Genomic DNA, 21,473 nt, shown 5'->3' with positions numbered 1-21,473 from the left:
GTTAATAGCTATGACCCGGGAGTTCTGTGGAATTCTGTTTCACTGACACTTGCATTGACGGTCTGTCGTTTTCGTGCAATTCATGGAGACCTGATCAATCGGAGAACTACTATCTCAAACAAGTCTTCTCCGTTCATATGAACTGAAAAGGGGCGTTTTGAAGATGTTGAGTATGTCACACTGTTTTTACATACAGCTGTGAGCACATTTTTATTAGAGCTTGAAAATTATCACAAAAATCTGGGTTATTCTGATTTGCCTTACCCATTTATTTTTCTTATTATATACAGTGTGATGCCTCCCAGAGCTAGGAATCATAATAGATTCCGTGAAAAATATAAGGGAGTGTTTATTCTTACGTTTTAGATGGGTAAATACATGATATCCATTTTCTTCCATACTTCTATATGGGAAGGTATATATGACGTTCTTTAACTTTAATAGTACACTTTCATGTAAATTGCAAATTAAATAAAGCAGCCTTTGTAAGGATATTATAGCACAAGATTTGGCACATTCCTTATTTGGCCTGACACCATCATAGATGACAGAGTTGAACTCTTCCATAATTGGAGCTCTTTTCTGGCAGAATAGTATTTAATGCCTACAAGTATCATGACACAAAAAGACCCAACATTCATGTGATAAAACTGCTTTTGATTTATAAGCTAGAAAAAATGCCTTTAATGTATGCTTTTAGTTCTTTTGGTTTATAGGCTACAAAATATTTTAAATGCCTTCCTTAGGTGATGGGATGGACTTCATTCTTCTGACCATTTTAGTAGTTTAAATGTTAAAGAAAATATATGGTTACTGGCCTATTTACATAATTATAATCGAGTACTTCGAGTTCTAGTCCTCTTAATCCCAGTCCTTGGGCTTTCTTCCCTGTCCTTTGGTAGTTCCCAAAGAGAAAAGGATGAGGGTAGGGAAGGTGGGGCAAGATTAATGGCAAGTCCTAGGGATTCCTATAGGACATGGATCAAGAGAGAGAGGGGCTTAGATAGTATAACATTTTAGGATTCTGTGACAATTAGAGTATTTTTAATTTAAAAATAAAGATGACAATTGTCTCTTGAGCAAGAACTCAACCGAGGCCTGTGAGGATGACAGACGAGGAAGTAATTCACCAGTATGATTTCTGATTGAAAATAAACTTTTTAGGGCATGGTGTGTATTGATTTGTAATAGATAATAATAACAAATATAACTCATTTCACCATCATGAGTTCACCCAATAATTGGATGTGGATTAATACCAGCAGCTCATCGGCAAAAACATCACTATAATAATATCAGATCGGCCAGAAGCTGTAAACCAATATTGGTAATGCATTTCTGCATCTTGCATTAGTGAAGGCTGAGCAGAAGCAGTGAGATTGGTCTTTGTCGTCCCTGATAAGATGCACTGTCACATGGTAACTGTGCCTTGCGGCGCTTGCTTGGTTGCAGGTGGAGCCAGTGCGACTCTTCAGCAACGTCCAGGAGATCATCCAGCTGCACAGGTCACTCTGGAGCAACGTCATGGCGCCGGTGCTGGAGAACGCCAGGAAGGGGGGGACTCTTCTGAACCCCGTGGATTTCCTCAAAGGATTTAAAATGGTGAGGCGTCCAACAATTCTAACTTCAGAAATACAAAGATCCAGGTGGTTCTCATGTCATGTCTTTTGCTCTTCTTATTCTGCTATTTGTATTCTGATGCACTCTGTCATTTTGCTGTTAATAAGGATGTTGTAAGTCAGTGGTCATCAAATAGACAGGTACATATGACGGCTTTGCAGGGCAGTCTGTGCTTAGTAACCATGAGTTCATAAACGTGATTGCTTTACTGTAACCTTGCTTAGAAGGATTTTATCTGCACTCTGTTCCCTATTGGTTCCATTTGAGGCAAGATGATAGCAGAGTGGATGTATTGATCTTAAACCATCTACTAGTCACATATTTTTGATATGGTAGGGAGGCTAATCTTTTAAACTGATGCCTGAGAGTTTGTTATTGTGGGCACACCCGCCCCACCAACAGAACAGCTCCTGCACACATTTGTTGCTAATGTCCGTAACTTTGTAAAAGTTTCAAAACAATCTAGGAATAACATTGATTGCCTATGTCGATGAAAACATGAGCACAGAATGGCAGTAAAGGAAAAACAAAATTAGAAGCATGATTTGGTGATTGTGTGAAAGAGAAACTCGGATGAGAAGTTGAACTTTTAATAAAAGACGGTAATTTGGCACGTATCTTGATCATTTCTAAAGTGCATGTGGCTATTGATGACTGTAAGACCAGTGAACATTTGGTATAATGAGTGTGGTGCAATTGTTATATAAATTAAACATGGTGATTGTTTGAAGAATGATTGCACCAATTGTCCATTAAGTTGTATTTTGGAAAATGGTACGCGGAGATCAACCCATGTCTGTCAGGCACAGGAAAGGACAAGCATGCAATTCACATGCAGCTCATGCTTCATGTGACTTATCGCACCACATGAAGGGAGCTTAATTGAGACTACAGCTTTAGTTTTCTTTTGTTTGTTATTTCTAACGCATTCTTAACCTACTTTTGGTCGTTAATAGCAAACAGAAAGTCACCTTCCGGTGAAAATAGAGTTTGGGCTCTACCCTCTCTTTGCCTCTCAGTATCTTTGTAATGAAATCATGGAAGGACCAACACCTCTTGAGGCTTTTTCGCTGTATATAAGTGCATCACGTTTAATGCAGGATTCGAGTCTAAAGAGTACATACACGTACTGACAAACACTCAGTTTTGACAATTTGGCTAAGAATCCCAACTTTGGCCCTTGCCGGTTCGCATACTATCTAGAAGCCTTAGAGGGGCTGGTTTCTTTTATTGCTATGAAAAAGATGCCGAATCTGGAGAGGCCGGGTGTGGACAGGTGGTCAGCTTTACAGTATGTGCACCCCTAGAAGTATTTTACTGTGTAAACTAATATTATTTTCAAGCCAGGGATTCTTTTAAGTCTAAAAACGAATTGATGAGTGCAAATTCTTTTTTTCAGGTGATGGGACTGTTTCCATATATTTTAATCATGGGGAAGGGGCAGATGGGGTGGGAGGGGAATTGATCAATTTCCAAAACAGGCAGCATGGAAAGAAAGAAAAAAGTAATCTGTAGCAAATGGTATGCAGATACTAATAAGAGGTGAGGAACACAAGCACTGGTCTCCTGAGAAATCCATGAATGCATTTGCTTAGGCTGAAGCAAAATAATCTATTTGTATACAACTGCATACTGTGTTATTGCAAGAAAACCTAGTATTGAATTTCTGTGTATTTTTTAGGGCAATTTACTGGATATTTATGTTAGATGTTGAGAAATGTTTTGTAAGAATTAAGCTTACCTATTGCTTGTGTGGTAATCCCCCACAGTTTGGAACCCTTTTCAAGCCATACATCCGGTACTGCATGGAGGAAGAAGGGTGCATGGAATACATGAGGAATCTTTTGCGGGAAAATGATCTCTTCAGAGTTTATGTAGCAGTAAGTATATACATCATTGTAAACAAGCATTATTCAAAAGTGACCATAATAAAAGGTGGGAATGTCCTGTGTACTTAACATTGAATAATTACAGCACAAACCACTTAGTAACGGGCCTATTTCTGTCTGTGCTGTGGGCCAGAAAATACTACTTTTCTTGGCTTCCTGAAAATTCCAAATTTCAAGGATTTTTACATATAGGAGAAGGTACAAGTGCAGGTGAAAGAACCTGTCAGTGAAAAGTAAATAGGATAAGATAGCTATCAAATCATTTAGGCTCTCATTATGAACCTGGCAGTCGGACCACTGCCAATTCAGCTGTCCCAGCAGCATATTATGACTGTGGAGGTCGTACCGTGGTTGGACCGCCATGATTAGTTGTCTCAGCAGTCTGGCTTTCATGGCTGTCCTAATCCGCCAGGGTAGTGCTGCAAGCAGCGCTGCCCTGGGGATTACGACTTAGTTCTCCGCCAGCGATTTCATGGCAGTAGCACTGCCATGAAAAGTCTGGGGGAAAACAGGTGCAGGGGATCCCAGGGAGTCCCCTGCATTGCCCATGCACTGGGCATGGGCAGTGCAGGGGCCACCCTGGCCAGCACCATTGCAGTGTTCACTGTCTGCTTTGTAATGGGCCGGCAGGGAGGGAGCCACAATGATAGCAAACTCCCTCCCCCTGTCGTAATTTCAGCGGACGGGCTTTTCCGTCTGCCAAAATCGTAATGAGGCCCATAGTGTTGATCAGAGCAGGTTTTAAGTTAGATGATGTGCCACACAAGAACGCTCCGAATGACCAAAGCTATTGAACAAGTGTCATTCAACCAAAATTACAGATAAAGGGAACATTAAATAATAAACTCATAACTATGCCCACCTTGACATCACTTGAGGGGACCACCTTGCAGAATGTTTGACCAAATGATAGCAAAAGGGGGACAACACATGAAGTTTGATGCTGCTGAAACCACAAAACGTCATATCACTGAAGTGAATGAAGAAGCCCAACCTCAATTGTAAAACAAATAAAATCACTGCAAAATCTCCTGAACTATAACCGTCCACTAACAAGCTGTTGTTCTAATATCAGCAAAAGGTAAAGATGTGCTTTAGAAGTCAAATTGTCTAAATCACAAAGATATTGCGTCTGTTAATGTGGTTTGTTAGCAGCATATGATACCACTTTCGGGAAACTATGGTAAAAGGGAATCTGCAGTCAAAAATAAAATGTGGTTGGAGTTCTCTGTTGAATGAATAGAAAGCACACCTTAACACTATGACATAACCAATGCATTGGTGTCTTTCAGTGGGCAGAGAAGCACAAGCAGTGCAACCGCTTGAAATTGAGTGATATGTTGGTGAAACCTCACCAGCGTCTTACCAAATATCCCCTTCTGCTCAAGTCAGTACTGAAGAAAACTGATGATTCCCAGGTGCGGGAAGCCATCCACATCATGGTAAGCAGGCATTGTTATTTTATTAATATTTAATTCTTATGTGTTTACTGTAGTGCTCATTACGCTTTCACCTTTGGATGTCCAAGGATTTTCAGAACTTCAGGCAAAATGGAAATGTTCTCATTTGACTGCCCGCATCACCTTTTCTTGTAATTTGGGACTACATGGTGGAGGTCAATAGGGATGTTGTCTTACTCTGCCCGGTCAAAGAGAGCAGTCACCAATAATGGGCAACAAATGCCCATAACTGATCAACCCACCTGCCATATGCAATTGCTCAACATGATTTGAGCACAATGATTGTTTTATCGTTTATGGGGCAGTCTAATGAGATTTCCAACACTGGGTTGAGGTACTGTAACTAGTTTGCAGAATGTACACCAAAAGGGTTTTGTTTGTTCAGGAGGTAGTAGAATCAAGCCTTGCACATACCAAAAATCTCTTTATAGTAGCAGGTGTGTAGCAGCATGTAATAGCATGTAGTAGCAGCATGTAATATTAAAATATATAGCTGGTTATGCGTAGGTAAGATCGTGCCATTTTGACATGGCATTATATATGGGGTAAAGTACCCATGCCATACATTATAAGTATATCGCAAGTCACTGTAGATTTCCATGACCATATAGAGGAATGAGGCCAAAGGCAGAGTTTCTTTATAAGGTCATTGACCTGCAAGGATAATTTGGAATATCCTTATAATGTATGGCAAGGGGTACTTTATTCCTTATAATACATATCACACCATCCCCTTTCCAACAAACAACTTAAATCCTTGGTTTGTTGCTCTTTCACATGAAAGAGATAGCATGGTTGCAAACATGAAGGATACAAGTAGAACCTTTAGAGCAGAACGAATTAAACACACCAAAAAATGGTGACATATTTGTTGTAAAAAGATTGGAATCAGTTTAATACAAGTCAGATAGAAAAACAAATGTGATGTAGCTCAGAACGTTTAGAAATATACAGAGCGACTTTCTCTTTTCTAGAAGTGCCTGAGGAATGCAAAAATAAACACGTTGCTATGGATCTCCTTTCTGCATATCACTATTCATCTAAAAAAACAAAAAAGCAGAAGAAGGAAAGAGAAACATTTTGTTTTGATTTTTTTTTTAAACTGCTGTATTGATAATGCTCAGTGGCTTGCCTTTCTCCTTGACTGCTGGTTCTGGCAGCTGGTATTGTTAAGTCAAAACTCAACTATAATAAGTAATTACATTTGGGCGGCCATGCCATCATTTTATTACCAGTGGCTCGATGTGTCACCAGTCTGCTGTTGTAAGGGAATTAGAGACAGATTTTTATAAGGAGTTGCAGGATCCCAAGTGTTATACAAATAAAAAACAAGTCGAGCTACTGTGTCATGTGTTGATTAATGCAGCTCTTCCCTAGATCCACAAACATACTTTATATGAAAAATAACTTGCTGTTGAGGGAAGATCTGCATTACCCCTAAAAGTTAGCTTGGAAATTAATAGATTACTGCCTTGACATATTTTAAAGGCTGCTTTTTTATGTCCATTCCACTTGCTTTTAGGCAATCTCGGTGAAAGGTGATTTTATCACAGTTAATTGACTTTATAGAGACGAGCTTAATAAAAACAAATGTTGTGGGTGTTGTTCCCGTACATTGAGCACTTGCCCTTCAAAGCCTAAAGATCTATGCCGACACAAGCCATATGCTTTAGGACCTTCACAAAATCAGCAATTACTTTTTTGATGTCTGTGGCCATTTCACAATAACTGAAATATAGAATATAGTTTGTAATAGTCTAAAGCAGAAACGTAGGTTTACACCCAGAGATTGCATGCTATTTAAAAAAGAAAACAAAAAAAAACGGCTGCTATATTCCTAAAACCCTGTCTGAAAAATTGGCTGCGACTTAAAACTTTCCATTTTCCTCCCTTTTAATTGGGTTGACTGTCCCTGTCCTTCAGTTCCACCTTCTGCACGCCTCCTGAGTATAGATACACTACACTTATCAGTCACATGACTGTCTGCTTTAATCTCTTTCTATGAAACCGTATTCTGTAACCTAACAATATAACTGTTCCGTCCATTTACCATTTGTCTACTATATAGCCATAACTAATGATCACACCTAATTCATAAATATACTTCAAAGAAACTAGATTTAAATACATTGAATGGTTTCTTTCGAAGAACAAGCTTAATTCCAATCACTGCTGAACTAACCACTAACCTTGGGTTCTGGAGTAACACTTCAACGCCACATCAGGGGTAGCAAGAGCTATGTACATGCAATCACGATACAATAAAGAAAATAAGAAGCCTTTTTTTTGTGCAAATTAATGATGATATGCACTTTTGTAGTTCTTCAAAATGTTATTGTAATTCCCCTACAACATTGATACGATTAGTTCTCTTACATTACACAATGAATATAAACAGTGCTTTCATCCAGAGAGTTTTTCAGTGTCTACACAGGGGACCTGCGGGAAGTCATGAGAATGCACTTGTATTCTGCTTCAGCAGTGATGAGTACAGTGTAGCATATCTGCTCTTATTAAGCCAGGATGTGTCTTGCTCTAGATAACCTCTGTGGAGCGCTTCATCAACCACGTCAATTCCAGAATGCATCAGCGTCAGGAGCAGCAGAGGCTCGTGGCCATTACCAGCCGCATCGACTCTTATGAAGTTGTGGACAGCAGCACTGATGAAGTGGACAAGGTAAAGAAACAATCACAATAGGACTATATTTCCAGACACCCCACCCCGTGGCTTACCACAGCTGCCTTCCTTTGCTTGTGTATTGTTTCTGATCAATGTCCTCTGCTTTCTCTGGTCAGATACTGAAAGAATTCTGTAAGTTTGACCTCACTGCCCCCATGATGGGTACGTCTCCAGAAGATACTAGACAACTAATGTTGGAAGGAAGCTTGAAAATGAAAGAAGGCAAAGACAGCAAGGTAAAAGCCGTAAGAGCCAAACTTTTTTTGATAAAGAAGGTGCATGATTGTAGGCCCGCTATACCACTGTGTAGTTGTGTTTTTAAATCAGTGGCCAAAACACAGCAAATCTGCCAATTCAGTATTCTGAAACTTTTGAGAATTGGCTCACCAAGTTTGTAAAAAAAACACTCATTTTGTTGGAAGTTGATTTTTTTCTGTTACCAAAATGATTTAAAACTTCGAATTATATTGAAATGCATCTATTTTTTTTTGGGTGGAAAAACTGAGCATTGTGTCCCAGGCAGTATTAGCCAACATTCTTTATGTCTATGTGCATATTAATACAGAATGCAAATTCTGACTTATTAGATGTTATGAATGGAGGCAAATGCACGTTTTGGGACCGTCTCTGTTGCCGCCTTGGAATGTTGACATAGGCCACCAGCTGTTGCCAGAGTTTTGTGAAGTAATTGCAATTTTCCTTCTCTCTTTTCGCTCTCAGATGGATGTTTACTGCTTCCTTTTCACTGACCTTTTTCTAATCACAAAGTCTGTGAAGAAAGCCGAGCGGACCAAAGTCATCCGGCAGCCTTTGTTGGTGGATAAAATTGTCTGCCGAGAACTCAAAGACCCCGGTGAGTATCCTCAGATCCACAGAGTAATCCTTTTCTTATTGCTTTGGCACTTGGAAAACAGTGAACAACAATTGTTACTTATGTAAGTTAACTTGTGCGTTTTAATCAGTGGTCAGTCAACCAAGGAAGTGCAATTTATTTTACTAGTTAAATTAAACTGTTTGTTAGTACCGTATAAGCAGTATTTTTTCTATTTCAAACATGCTTTCTATGACACGCTGCCTGGAATGTGTACACTCTAGAGAAACCATGTGTTCATGCACCCTCTGTGGCTTGGCATATCTAAGAATTCCAGAATGAGCCTATTGCCTGATATTTAACACAGGTAGAGTGCCTAGCCAGACCTAAGCCTCCACGATATGACTGCGCCACATTAGCTGCTCCCTTCATGATAAATTTAAAGTAAGTGGTCTGCTAGTTCCGGACCACCAGCCTTTGACACACCCTAATGATAGCATCCTTGTTCTGCTACAATACATTTTTAAACTCCTTTCATCCAAAGCTGGGGCTTTTGTTACAAAAAAAGCTCCTTGAATGCTTCTGAAATTAAGTACTTTAAAGTAAAAAGGCAAATTTGAAATATGTATATATATATATATATATATATATATATATGTTCTAAATTGTATGTGTATGTATAGTTTACGTCTGTTATTCCATGTCTTCTTCCTTTCATTGAAAAACATTTGGTGAAGAGGTCTTGTTGCTGACATGTTTTTGCTTCTTGAAGGGTCCTTCCTGTTGATCTATTTGAATGAGTTCCGAAGTGCTGTTGGTGCATACACCTTTCAGGCGAGCGGGCAGTCACTGTGTCGAGGATGGATCGAAGCACTTTACAATGCACAGGTATGCTGATGAGAAATAATTGTCTGGTATTTGAAGTGATGTTCTTTTCCTGACAAAGCATTTCTGAACGGTCTCAGGTCAAATTAGTGCCTCACGTTTTCATATCAGAGAGGAACAACATAATTAGAAAAGGTTTGAAAGAGCAAGAACATAAAAACATAGCAAATCACAAGTTTTAGTCCTCTCAACAATGTACGGTGCGAAGTTTTACAAAATTCAATACTTCAAATACCTTCCTTCAAAATATTCTATTTTATGGGTTGCCTTGTCTTATTCTTCTATTGTATATCTAAAGCTATCTGGTCATTTGATTTTCAGTCTCAAGCGTGAGATTATTTTTAATGTTCTTCATGTAAGTATTACAGGCATGCTAGTAACATCAAGTTGGGCTTAGCACCAATGAATAAAAGTGAATAAAAAAGAGCACTGCGTCATTAAATTATGTAGTAATTTCATGGTTTTCTAGCAAAAGATCAGGCTTTGTTAGGTGTCATGACAAGTGGTTTAGACACTAAGGGGTTATTACAACTTTGGAGGAGGTGTTAATCCGTCCCAAAAGTGACGGTAAAGTGACGGATATACCACCAGCCGTATTACGAGTTCCATAGGATATAATGGACTCGTAATACGGCTGGTGGTATATCCGTCACTTTACCGTCACTTTTGGGACGGATTAACACCTCCTCCAAAATTGTAATAACCCCCTAAATATGGGAATATCTGTTGTGTCCTAGTCTGATTCAAGCTGTCTGAGCAGGGTGTGCCTACAAGCATGTGGCACAATTATGTCGATCTTACATAGCTAAGCCAGTGAGTCCAATGCTGTTTCTCAGAGTGCTGTGAACTTGCTGTAAGACAACCCACTTTGTTCTATATAAAAGAAATACATTTGAAACTGTAATGTACTTACAAGCATCTGATAACACAAATGTGCCAATGAGTGGAACGTAGATTGCCCATTCATTTAGAAGAGATTTTGGTTAATTTTAGATTTTAATGCTCCCACAGTGATCAATAACTTTTTTTCTGTGTAATATCCTGCAGTGCTGACCTCACATGAGGTTGGTCTTGTCAGAAGGTGTGTACAAATGTGTAAAAACACCTGCTTTGGAAAACATGGTATGTGTGGTCTTAGCTGCTCTAGGTTTAAACCTAATCATGGCCCATTTTCTGTCCCCTGATTAGAACCTCCTCCAGAGACTCCGCCTCCAGGAATGTCAGCGCAGCCAACAGCAAATGCAGCAACTTCAGGAGGAAGACGAGGATATGGAGAGTGGGACCTCAGCTGCAAGCTCCCCCACCATCCTACGCAAAAACAGCAACAGCCTGGACTTACATCAAAGGTAGGCCCTGTTCCATGTCTTGTTAAAAACTGAAGTGAAGCTGGGAGTTCTGCCTTATGGAGAAGGCCAAGGAGGCCCAGGTTCACTTAACATCTGGGCGGGGGTCAGAGGCATTAACATTTTGTGCCTAAAAGTAGGGAAGTAGTTCTGTTTTTTGGATGTCCAAATTCTTCCATGTCGATTCTATTTTGTGTAAGTGACTTCCAAGATAAAAAGTGGAAGTGGCATGGAGCGGTTCTCTTGTGCATGCCAGCAGGATGAACTCCGTGTTCTCATCCTGTGTGGCACTGGTCATGGTCTTCCCTGGGTGGTCATGCCTGGGTCACCTTGATCTCCCCGTCAGCGTTTTCATTACTCTGGGAAGCGTAAGGGGGTATCTTAACAGTATCCAGCTCAACCAGTACTACTCTCTCAGGTGAATGTCAGTTCCTAGGCCTTTCCTATTCCATTTCTCTCCCTTTATCTTTCTGTCTGAGAAGTATACTTGGCACGGATCATTGCAGTGATCACCACCATCATTCTGAAACCTAGATGTCATCATAATGTATCACAACCGAAAGGACCAGGCAACCATTAAGCCAGCATCACTGTTCTCCTTTCCTCCCATAGCTAATTGCAACCCGACATCAACCATTCCAGCCTGGAATTAGCTTAACCTTGAGCTCAGCATCACCAGGCCCAACCCCTCATGAGCCAGCCGTAGCTTTCCATTAGCTAGTCCTAGCCCAGCACTCAGAGCACCATCAACAACCCTGGCACAAGTGTGCCCTTGAGAACTAGCCATGAGCCTGAACTGCATTCCCCCGACCCAGGTTTACATTCGGGCCACGTCACTCCGTCTCCCTCCAAGATGTTTCCTACAAGCTCTTAGGTTCCTCGCATCACACCTTTTCCCTCGGTTTATTCCCCTCTGGTGGGCTGGAGCAACCATATTTCAAGTGGCGAACAACCATACCTGTGCCCAGAAAGAAAACGTTTTTTTGGATGAATGGAGCAATAGGGCAGGTAGAGAAGGAGATCACAGGCAGCAGTGGGGTGGGGAGGTTGACTCCAGCAGCAGGCACAAAGAGCAAGCCTGCTTCTCCAGGCTGCGATGACAGAATGATGAACATAGGCGACTTCCTGGTTCTCAAGAAACTGGAAGTCTGAATCGGGCAAATTCATTAGCTATTGCTTTGCCTCATAAGACGTAAAGTTTGTATCGATGGTGAATCCAGGGTTGCGCTTGCTTCATGGCATGTACATAACTTCTGTTGGGTCCGAAGATATGCGGCCCCCTCTGTAAAGACTCGAGTATAACTTGGAATGAACTGGGACAGACGGCACTACAAAATAGTAGGGTGCATGCAGCAGGCTCGAGAATCACATTTCTAAAGCTTGTAGTCGGTCAAAACCGTTGGAAGGCGAAGACCGATAAATAATGAAAATAAATTATTTACAACATTGAAGTTGCAACTTGATGTGTGCTGAAGAGACACGAGCTTTACATGGTACCTACATCTAGTAGTTTTATCGAGAATAGATTAAAAACTTGATATCGGACACATAGGCATCAGCATGAAATGGAGATTGCTCCGACTCGCAAACATTCTTTAGATTCATTTGTCCCCTTTTTGTTTGTACCAGCAATCACTGTGATCCATATTTTTTAATGTCCCGCATTACATGCTAACAGAACATCTTTCATGCTCACCAGGCAAAGACATTTTCGTAAAGGTGTACGTTTAGGATGCTTTCCACATCTGTACTGAGAGTCAGCTTTTCTTGAATGATACAAGGTCTTTTGGCGCTGCAGACAAAAGGACATTTTATTGTTTAGGCGCCTCCCTTCCCCTAAAAAAATGCAAAATTTTCAATTTTTAGCTACGATCTCGTGCCACCTCTCGTCCTCTGCTGGTAGCGCTATAATGTAACCCCTTCACGCTTTGGCATTTTCTTCGCCTTATTGTGTCTGACGCTGATTCTTTTTTTAGCACAATTACATGGCTGTCAGATTGCAAACTGTAATTGAAATAAACGTGAGTAACATTTCTCTTGGTTAGCTGAGGAGTTGCAATTTTAAATGTAAAAGTTCTCTACCAGATGTGCATTCATAATGTTAACCAGTGACATACACAAGTACAAAAGTCAACCAACATGTAATTACAAAAATAATAATGCCATCTAACTTTTATTTCAGCCCGTCTGGCAGTTCTACAGAGACAATATCCGTGGTGGTTATCGATGCTAGTGAAGAATTGTCTTCCCCGGAGGTTGAGCGAGGACCATTTGGCTCTCAGTCCGATGAAACCTCAATCAGCACCACGGCTTCTTCCAGCACTCCCACCAGAGAGATGTTCGACAGTGGAGAAACTCCTGAGGCACACACGGCACCTGTAGACACCAACTGCTTGGCCTTGGAACCTGAAGGCTGCAGGTCATCTTCCATTGACAGTGCTTATGGAACCCTTTCCCCTTCTTCCATTGAAGAATTTGCAGAGCAACAGCAGCAGGAATCTGCAGAGGACGATAGGGAGTCTACGCACTCCCAGCGCTCTTCGTCCCCCAAGATCCGCAGGCGGACCCCTGTGCAGCTCCTGCCATGCAAGTCGAAAGTTCTGAAGTCCAAGTCTGAGGCCAATCTTCTGCACTTAGTGTCTATTTCTTTAGAATCCTCCATCACTGAGGAATCCCAGCTCCTGCAGAGCAAGAGTTTAAGTGAACTTTATTCCTCTCCGGTTGAGGCACGCTTGGCGTGCGAGGACAAAGATGAGGAGACCACACAGTGTGCTCTCACAAATGGGTTTCCAAGAACTACCAGTGTGGTGAACAGCGAAGGAAATGCTGAAATTGAACAGGTTGTAAAACCCAGGTCTCAATCAGACTGCACTGGTACCAAAGTAGACCCTTCATTAAGTAGTTGCAGTAGCAGCTCCTCGGACCTGTCTGAAGTCGAGGACACGAGGTTTGTCAAAAGTACTGTTTACACAACAGATAACACAAAGACTCAAAGTGTACTAACTGAAAGTGGGCAACTCCACAGCACTTTTAAGTCTGATGAGTCGGGTGTGATCGTGAGAGCTCACAGCAGCTCCTTCACAGAGCAGTATGTTGTGGCTGGAACAGACTCTGATCTGGCTGGGAATTCCAGACGGACTATGTCAGAGCCACAGGCCGCACAACATAGGAAGCTCACGTTAGCGCAACTGTACAAGATCAGAACCACTCTGCTCCTCAACTCCACTCTAACAGCCTCGTAAGTATATTGTTTCTTAAACAGCTCTGCTTTCATTAGGTTAGTGCATGGTGGTTTTTAAATGTATCCCATTGCTTATATGCATCTTGTCCATGTTGCTGTAGGCCTGTATGAATTGTATATGTTGTGAAACCTGGAGGACAAAACCATGAAAAGAAATGAAGAAAGGTACGGTACACCCATGGACGTCAATTCACAAAAATGCCAGGGGTAGCGGAAGTGACATCACGTGCTCTTTGACCTCCACTCACACAGACATACATACACCCAAAATCACACTTGCATACACCATCCTTCTCATAAACACACTTTCATTAGCAAGCACCCACACACACACACACACACATCATACACTTAAAAGCATTTTATACTTACCTCAACTGCCATGGAAGGGCATATTTCAGCTAACTTTACTCCATTTTTTATTACACTAATAGTGAATAAAATACTATTCACTATTACTTTAATAAAAAATTGACAGAAAACAGAGAGAGCGGAGTCCAAACTTAAGTCCATAAGGACGAGCTGCCCCTGTGTTACTGGCAATACATTTTCCACCTCTGAGGCCAGGAGTCGCTACTGCGACCCCTTGCGAACCCTAAATGACATGCATGGGCACACGCCAATGATTTTCAACGAAACACTGTTCATCATGTCAAAGTCAAAAAAAGCCTTTCCCTCTCCACCTCCAACAAAAGGGGAGTTCTGAGTGTTGTCAACTTGCCTTCACAGTACTTGCAGAAGTTGGTTGTGCTTTGGACCTAGTATTTCCAATTCACCATTTTTATCAGCCTGGCCTGTATTTTTATGTCCCTTCAAGTAAACAGATTGGAATTAATGAATCTGATAGTTTTTACCTTTTGAAATCGAACCCTAAATATGAGGAAATCATGTGTAACAATTATGACCTTTTGCCAACAGAGAACATCGATTACGTCTATTGTTTTAAATGGGGGTCTAACTATTCCTCTTTTCTGTGTTTGTTCGTTCCAGGGAGGTCTAGAAGATGGAAAATATACATTCTCACACAGATCCAGGCACATTTCAAGAGAGGAGAGGAAACTAAATGTTTTAAAACAATGTAGCAGACAGGCCCAAGGCATTTGTATATTTTCGTCTGCATATGCTGCCGAGGACCATGTTTTGGCGATGCAATATAGAGGCTTTGAACATTACTTCTATGTATGGACCCTTAGAAATATAAATATATATATATATAAATATAACAATATAAATATTAACAGATCTATTTCAGTTCAGGAATCTGAACTGAGAGAAGCAGAAAGAACTTCGGCAGGGAACATTGAATTTCCCAGGACTCTGTGTTAGACAGAGCTTGATTATTTGCACTTGGAGCAACTAAAGAGGAGTAGACAAGAATTGCAAAGAGCATTTGGAGCAAAAGTCATAAATAAAGCAGATGCCAGCTGCTTCTTGGAGATACCTGGGGACCACTGAACTCTAAGAAATCATCAGCCAGGATCCAAGTCCTTTGCAGTTTCCAAGATTGCGTAACGAACGTGCCATCACTGAGGAGACGTATGGCTGTGATGATGGGTTCCAGGATTACTCAATGGATCACTTTATTATTAGCAAGTTCACAAGGCCTTTGCCACTAACCATTCCCTTTAGAATATGGCAGTCGTCACCTCTGTTTAGTTAAAAGTGTATTTAGTTTTGAAAAGATGTACTAAAAGAGCATGTCCAAAATTAAGTAATATTTATTATTGATGGCTGTAAGTTGGATGTCATTGGGGAATCCACATGGTGCTGGTCTTTCCAAAGTTTACTGACCATATTCGCACTGAATCCAATACTTGTAGAATGGCCTCCAGGATGGATGGTGTACGTGACTCAAAATGCCAATTTTTTTTTTTATTAAGTGAGAGACTGGACTGAATTTTCTCTGCAAGTAAGAAAAATGTTTGTGTAATGTGCCCCTTGTAAGGATGAGTATGGTTACAGAAGGTGTTAAGGATGTTTACCTGAAAAACAACGTTTACGGTCAGTAGGCCAAAGTAGACCCCTTCTTTACTGAAGCTTTTGTTTTTGCTTTGTAGTAGACGTGTGTAAATACTGGGGATGACATGGCCCAGTTTGGCGCACTTTATTTTTTCGGCATGACTTAGGAAAAGGCATCAAGCAGAGGTTGTTAAAAGTAAGAGAACAGATGTCCCCATTCTGTAACTGTAATGAAAACAAGTCTGCATCAGATTTTGCCAGGTGGAAACCTGATATTGGTCTAGTCTGTCCAAGGCAGACGTTTCCATCCACATTACAGAATTGGTGGAACAAACCTCATAGGCATTTAGGGAGTGAGAAATAATGTATTTTCTCAAGTTCATTTTCATTCAAAGTGGAAATTGTGCTTTGGCCTCACAGGGGTTGGGCGTCTGAAAGCTCATGCAAGTTAATAATACACATTCTGTTAATATTGGAAATATGCCATTTCACACCCGGTAATGCATAAAGATATTTACTTTTGGGAACACTTGCGGTATCTGAATGGCTATCAGATGGCAAATGGAGGCAATATTGTTGTAAAGAAACATCAGGATTTTGGGATGCTCTTCTGTATTATTCTGATGGTGCTACTCTACAACTCTTGGTACATTATTTAAGTAGTTCCAAAATAGAAATGGACATGGATTATGAAATTGCACATATATCCACTTGCATTTCAATTTGCACATTATGTGATACTCTAGGTGTACAGTTTATCTTGACCGCAGTCATAACAATATTAAGTATCTATGCAGACATTTCAGGTGTTGGTTACAGTTTTCGAAGTCCTACATTTTAACAGCACTCATACATTCACTGTGTGACAGCTCTTTTGTTAGGGATTGAACACAAATCATGGGAAAATAGCTGCACAAGCAACTTGTTGATTCCACATAAACTATCCCTAAATCATGTAGCAAAAGTTATGACTTCTGTTAAATATCGATCACATGGCAACTTCACAACAACCACTGCTCACTTCATAGCGTGTAGATCGGATAAAGCCCTACCAACATTAGATGACTATAAACATGCCCTGTTGTTTCCTTCACTATGTGTCTAAGGTTATTAGCGAAAAGAAAACATTTGAAGTTCTACTGAAGTTCTGTGGTGACAAGGTGTAGTCGAGTCATGAGGTAACACTAACAACCTTAAGAGGGTGACATTACCAAAGCATCCCTGTTCCATCTTTTTTTGCCCTGATCTATCGCTTCTGCTACCATGGGTGGCCTGCCTCACACAAGCCGTACTAAATAAAATGTTGTCTTACTAAAGACATAGATGTAAGTTGGAGTTGGCATACCTCAGAGACCTTCAGCCATGGTGATGTGGATTCAGCAGAATTTAACTCCCCTGTTATGAATCCCTCTGAAACCCGTCCATCTCTGAGACCCTTTAGCCCGATACAGGTGGGGTTTGAGTTTGTTGGTAGCATAGAGTTACAGTTAGGGTAACTATCGCAGTCATGATTTTTCGTCCCCTCACCCCCATTAAAAGAAGCCCTTGAGAAAAGAAACAAAATCGTGGGTCTTCTGTAGTAGTTTACTTCAGCTTTCATTTCCTCTTTGGGGAAATCCTCTGTGATGGTGGAAATGCTGCAAATACATTACACAATTGTCCTTCGCAAAAGTCAATTTTATCTTTAGATCTCTTTGGATCTGGTGCTTTTCTTTTAAATTAATGGTCAGACACCCTTGGCTCCCAGCATTCCTTGTGGATTTCATTAGTTATTGTATTCTTTCTATTTTTGATTTTCATTGTATCTCGCCACCTGAAAGATAATTCTCCCTGTGTGAACGCTGCAAATTGACGGAGGAAGTCTATTGTGCGGAATAGCTGAAAAAATAGAGATCTTAACACTCATTTAATCGAGAATAAAATTCAAACTGTAATTATATTGGAACAGAAGAAAGCCTGAATTGTGTAATTATACAACTGTGTATTTACTGATCAAGTTGTATTTAGTACTGTTCCTTTCATTTCCAAAACCAAATCTTGACGTTCAAAATGACATGCGCTTTTTGATAGACAAAACTCATCAGAATTAAACAAGAATTTGTGTACTTTCTATCTCTGGAGACAAAGTCCTGTGTGTTTTACATATATCTTTCTAACCATTCTCTTATTGGTTTAGAACAGCAGCATTTTGTGAAGGAACCCAGTCGCATACCTTGGTGGTGCGAGTCAGCCTCATGACCCACTCAATCAGCTTTGATTGTCTCACAAGGGCAGACTTTCAAGCACTTGGCTTATCAAAATGGCACCACCCAGCTATCAAAAAAGATTCAATTTAAAAAAAAGAACACAAGCACAGTTAATTTGTGAAAGGAAGTGAGATAGCGCGTTGAGTGACATTGCAAATGGGCAAACTTGTCACCCATCCATGTTGGTCTTCATTACTGAGGCTCACTGTCCCGAGAGCGGACGCTAGCTCGCTTTAATAGCGGCATCAGGAGTTAGGGATGTATCTGGAATAGGACAACTCCTGACTTTTTCAGCCTTCTCAAAATATGCAAAACGTCTGGGAGAAATAGAGCTCGAAAACGATGATAAACTTTCCGGAATCAATGTGTGGCAACACCGATTTCTGCATTATATTTTTTTGGTTCTCAGGGGCATGCTTGTGATAGGCCAGTACACTTCCTAGCCCGGAAGTACAGATATGTCGGGTGTGGGGATAGCTGTGCAGTATTCCCGGATGACTCGAAATGGCATTAGAGGTCTAACTACTGTATTTTCACTGTCACTTTTATCTCACGGCATCCCGTTTCTCTTACTCCCTGAATAGCTGAATAGCATTAAAAGTATTTCTGTACATTATATTTTTCATCATTCACTCGCATGTTCTATAGTTTGATTTTGTCACACCTAAGATACACAGGAAATTGGTAGGTATGCGCCTCACTTATGTTTTGTTTATCATTAAAGAAGCACTGTTTTACTTTGTACTAGAATCACAATGGGCGCTTATGATAATGTCTCACGTCAGGTCAGGGCATCACCCATGTTACCTTGTCTTTTTTATTCACTTGGTATACATGTCTTCCTAGCTCATAGAAGTTGGATTTTGTTCAACTAGAGGCAAAAAACAAAATAGAGCACACTTTTTAAAATTAATATAAGTCTTGCACCTAAGGCCTACTAGTACCATGTGGACCCCATGCTTTGTGCGCTGCCTGCACATATTCCTCATCAGCATCTCAAAACGCACTCTTGGCATGCCATTACAAGTTACTTTTAAGTTGCCTAATTCCGATGTGTAGTTTAATGTTAAATATTAGAAACGTGACGTTTTTTGTGTATAAAATTGCAATATTTATTAAGCTTCTGTTTTATAAATTACTTATGTACAGTTTTATTTCCAAAGCATTAACTGTAAATTTTTCTATGCCAGTTGTGTATTAATTTGGTATGTACGGCAATATGCACGGTTGGAGAGACTACACAAGTATTTCATTTTGGTCGCTCGTTTAGCTACTGCATCATGTTCATTCAATACTAATATATCAGCACTGTACTTAACATTGTACACGTTTCCACTTTGCAGCCCCATTACAAGACAATTAAAAAAAAAAAACAGAACAATTTATTTCATTTATTTTTTGCCTGATGTCATATCTTAATCTTCCTTGGAGATGGCATTGTTGTCCTGCGAATGTCTCGAGTTTGTTGCCTATCATATATGTTTCCCATCAAATCAACAATCTTATGCGCACCATGATTTACAGAAAGTTTTCATTTAAAGTACTGTCTGCTCTGAAGACGGCATTACTAAGCCAATGTAAATAAGCAAAAAAGTATTTATACTTTTAAAAACAAAAGGATATTGCTTGGTGATCCATTTTACTCCAAGCATCCATTTTGGAATCTCAACTCCTTTGCTTTCCAGTTAGAGGCGCTCGTGCTTCAGATTCTGTTTATTTTGGTGCAAATCAGTGTGCACGAACAGCTTTTTATTTCACTTTTAAATGGACGTACTCTGACTCAAACACCCACTACTAATACAGATTCCTCCCCAAAGCTCGCATTGCAGTGGCATGGTAAGGGACCGAGGGCCCTAATGCAAGAACGGGAAATGTAGTCCCTAGATCTTGGCTGGGCAGTAAAAGACCACCATAACTGAGGTGCAGTGGGCACTTCACTCCACCGGGCCGGGTGCCACTGCACTACTGATAGCAACACTTCTTTCGCATGGCATCTTGTGTGTTTTCTCCTGTGTCTGGCAGTTTAGCCCTGTGAGTGTTCTGTGCGGGTGAAGTGTTAGGTGTGAAGTTTGGGCCTGTTGGAGGAAGAGTTTGAGCGAGGTAACATCTACCAATCCTGGGAGGCAGTGCTGAATATGTAACAAAAAAAGTGGCAGGTACCTCACCAGGACACCACTGCTGCTTGCACTACCCATTGCCCCTGCCACGGCTACCAATGACAGTACCAAACCAACCACTACCCATCACACTCATATAAGTGTTACAATTAATAAACAACTGTTGTGCTCATCTCTAAATTATCAAACAGTGCCACCATGTGTTAGACTGTCATAAGTGATGGCGAGTGTCTGTGCCGAGCACTGGAAACCTCTGGCTGAAATGAAGCACTTCTGGTGGGAGGTTTGTACCTTTTAGTAACTCCTATGACACAACAAGAAGGTAACCTGTAGGGACGTGTCTTGTTGCTTTGTTGTGAATGCATGAGAAACAGTTTTAGAAGAATGAATTTGATGGGGAGGGTAAAAAAGTCTTTGAGGGAGAAAGAAGCTGAGGCACCTCAAAAGTTCTTTGGAGATGAGGCTTTCTAAGAACACAGTATCCCTGATCAGGGCTGTGTGCATGTCGGGGTGCTGTGCCAAAACCCAAGCCCTGCTGGCAAACTTGCACTCAGTTCCATCACTGGATGTCAGGCCAGGGCTCATGTAGCCAGTGCTGCAGACATACACTAGTGAGTGGGAAGTCTTCTGGAGGCTGGTATAAGTCCATGGAGTCTTCTGATAGAATTTGGCAAAATATTGCAATTGAGAAGGACCATTATTTCTCTTCAGCTATTTGTAGGCAGCTTGTAAGGACTGCCAAATAAAGGATACTCTTATGATTCTGACAGCTACCACATTTCACAAGAATTCCAACACTGTCTCAGCAAGTACTCGAATTCTGAAACAGTTAAAATAGAGTAATGTATCTGGGACAGTATCCATCAAAATGCATTGCGGAAGGAGTCAAGCAACATGTTTAGGGTCCATTCCATAGCTGCAGAATATCAAAAGCCAAACCAAAATAAAATGATGGACAGTGTGTTGAATCTTTTCAAACACTCGCCCCAGGCACAGATTTGGGTTTAATCCATCATTATTATGTTTGCCACGTTACCCCAGTGTGGACCCAGCCATATGCATATCCCTCTTGACCCTGCTCCCCATGGGAACAGTCCAGCTTGAGCTGCCAAGCCTCCCTGGACTGGAAACAAGCATCACTGGACCAGTTTTGCAGTATCACCCCTCATCAGCCAGGCTAGCTTGAATCCAGTGGTGCAGGGAGCAAGGGACTCACTTATGG

The 21,473-nt window shown here is 40.8% G+C and overlaps 1 protein-coding gene across 3 annotated transcripts in view; it reads left to right on the top strand.

The window, feature by feature from the left end:
* PLEKHG5 (pleckstrin homology and RhoGEF domain containing G5) overlaps positions 1-19,515 on the top strand; it is an 834,379-nt gene extending 814,864 nt beyond the window's left edge. For all 3 annotated transcript variants that reach the window (XM_069240015.1, XM_069240016.1, XM_069240018.1), the window contains 10 exons: positions 1,453-1,602; positions 3,390-3,500; positions 4,802-4,951; positions 7,509-7,646; positions 7,766-7,885; positions 8,370-8,502; positions 9,233-9,348; positions 10,534-10,691; positions 12,871-13,926; positions 14,920-19,515. In XM_069240015.1, coding sequence (XP_069096116.1) covers positions 1,453-1,602; positions 3,390-3,500; positions 4,802-4,951; positions 7,509-7,646; positions 7,766-7,885; positions 8,370-8,502; positions 9,233-9,348; positions 10,534-10,691; positions 12,871-13,926; positions 14,920-14,929 — 2,142 coding nt within the window. In that variant the 3' untranslated portion in view covers positions 14,930-19,515. The remainder of the gene's footprint in view (positions 1-1,452; positions 1,603-3,389; positions 3,501-4,801; positions 4,952-7,508; positions 7,647-7,765; positions 7,886-8,369; positions 8,503-9,232; positions 9,349-10,533; positions 10,692-12,870; positions 13,927-14,919) is intronic.
* The last annotated feature ends 1,958 nt before the right edge of the window (positions 19,516-21,473 follow it).

Source organism: Pleurodeles waltl, chromosome 6, assembly GCF_031143425.1.
Source record: "Pleurodeles waltl isolate 20211129_DDA chromosome 6, aPleWal1.hap1.20221129, whole genome shotgun sequence".
NCBI classification, from domain to species: domain Eukaryota; kingdom Metazoa; phylum Chordata; class Amphibia; order Caudata; family Salamandridae; genus Pleurodeles; species Pleurodeles waltl.
This window is presented reverse-complemented; position numbering and strand designations above follow the sequence as displayed.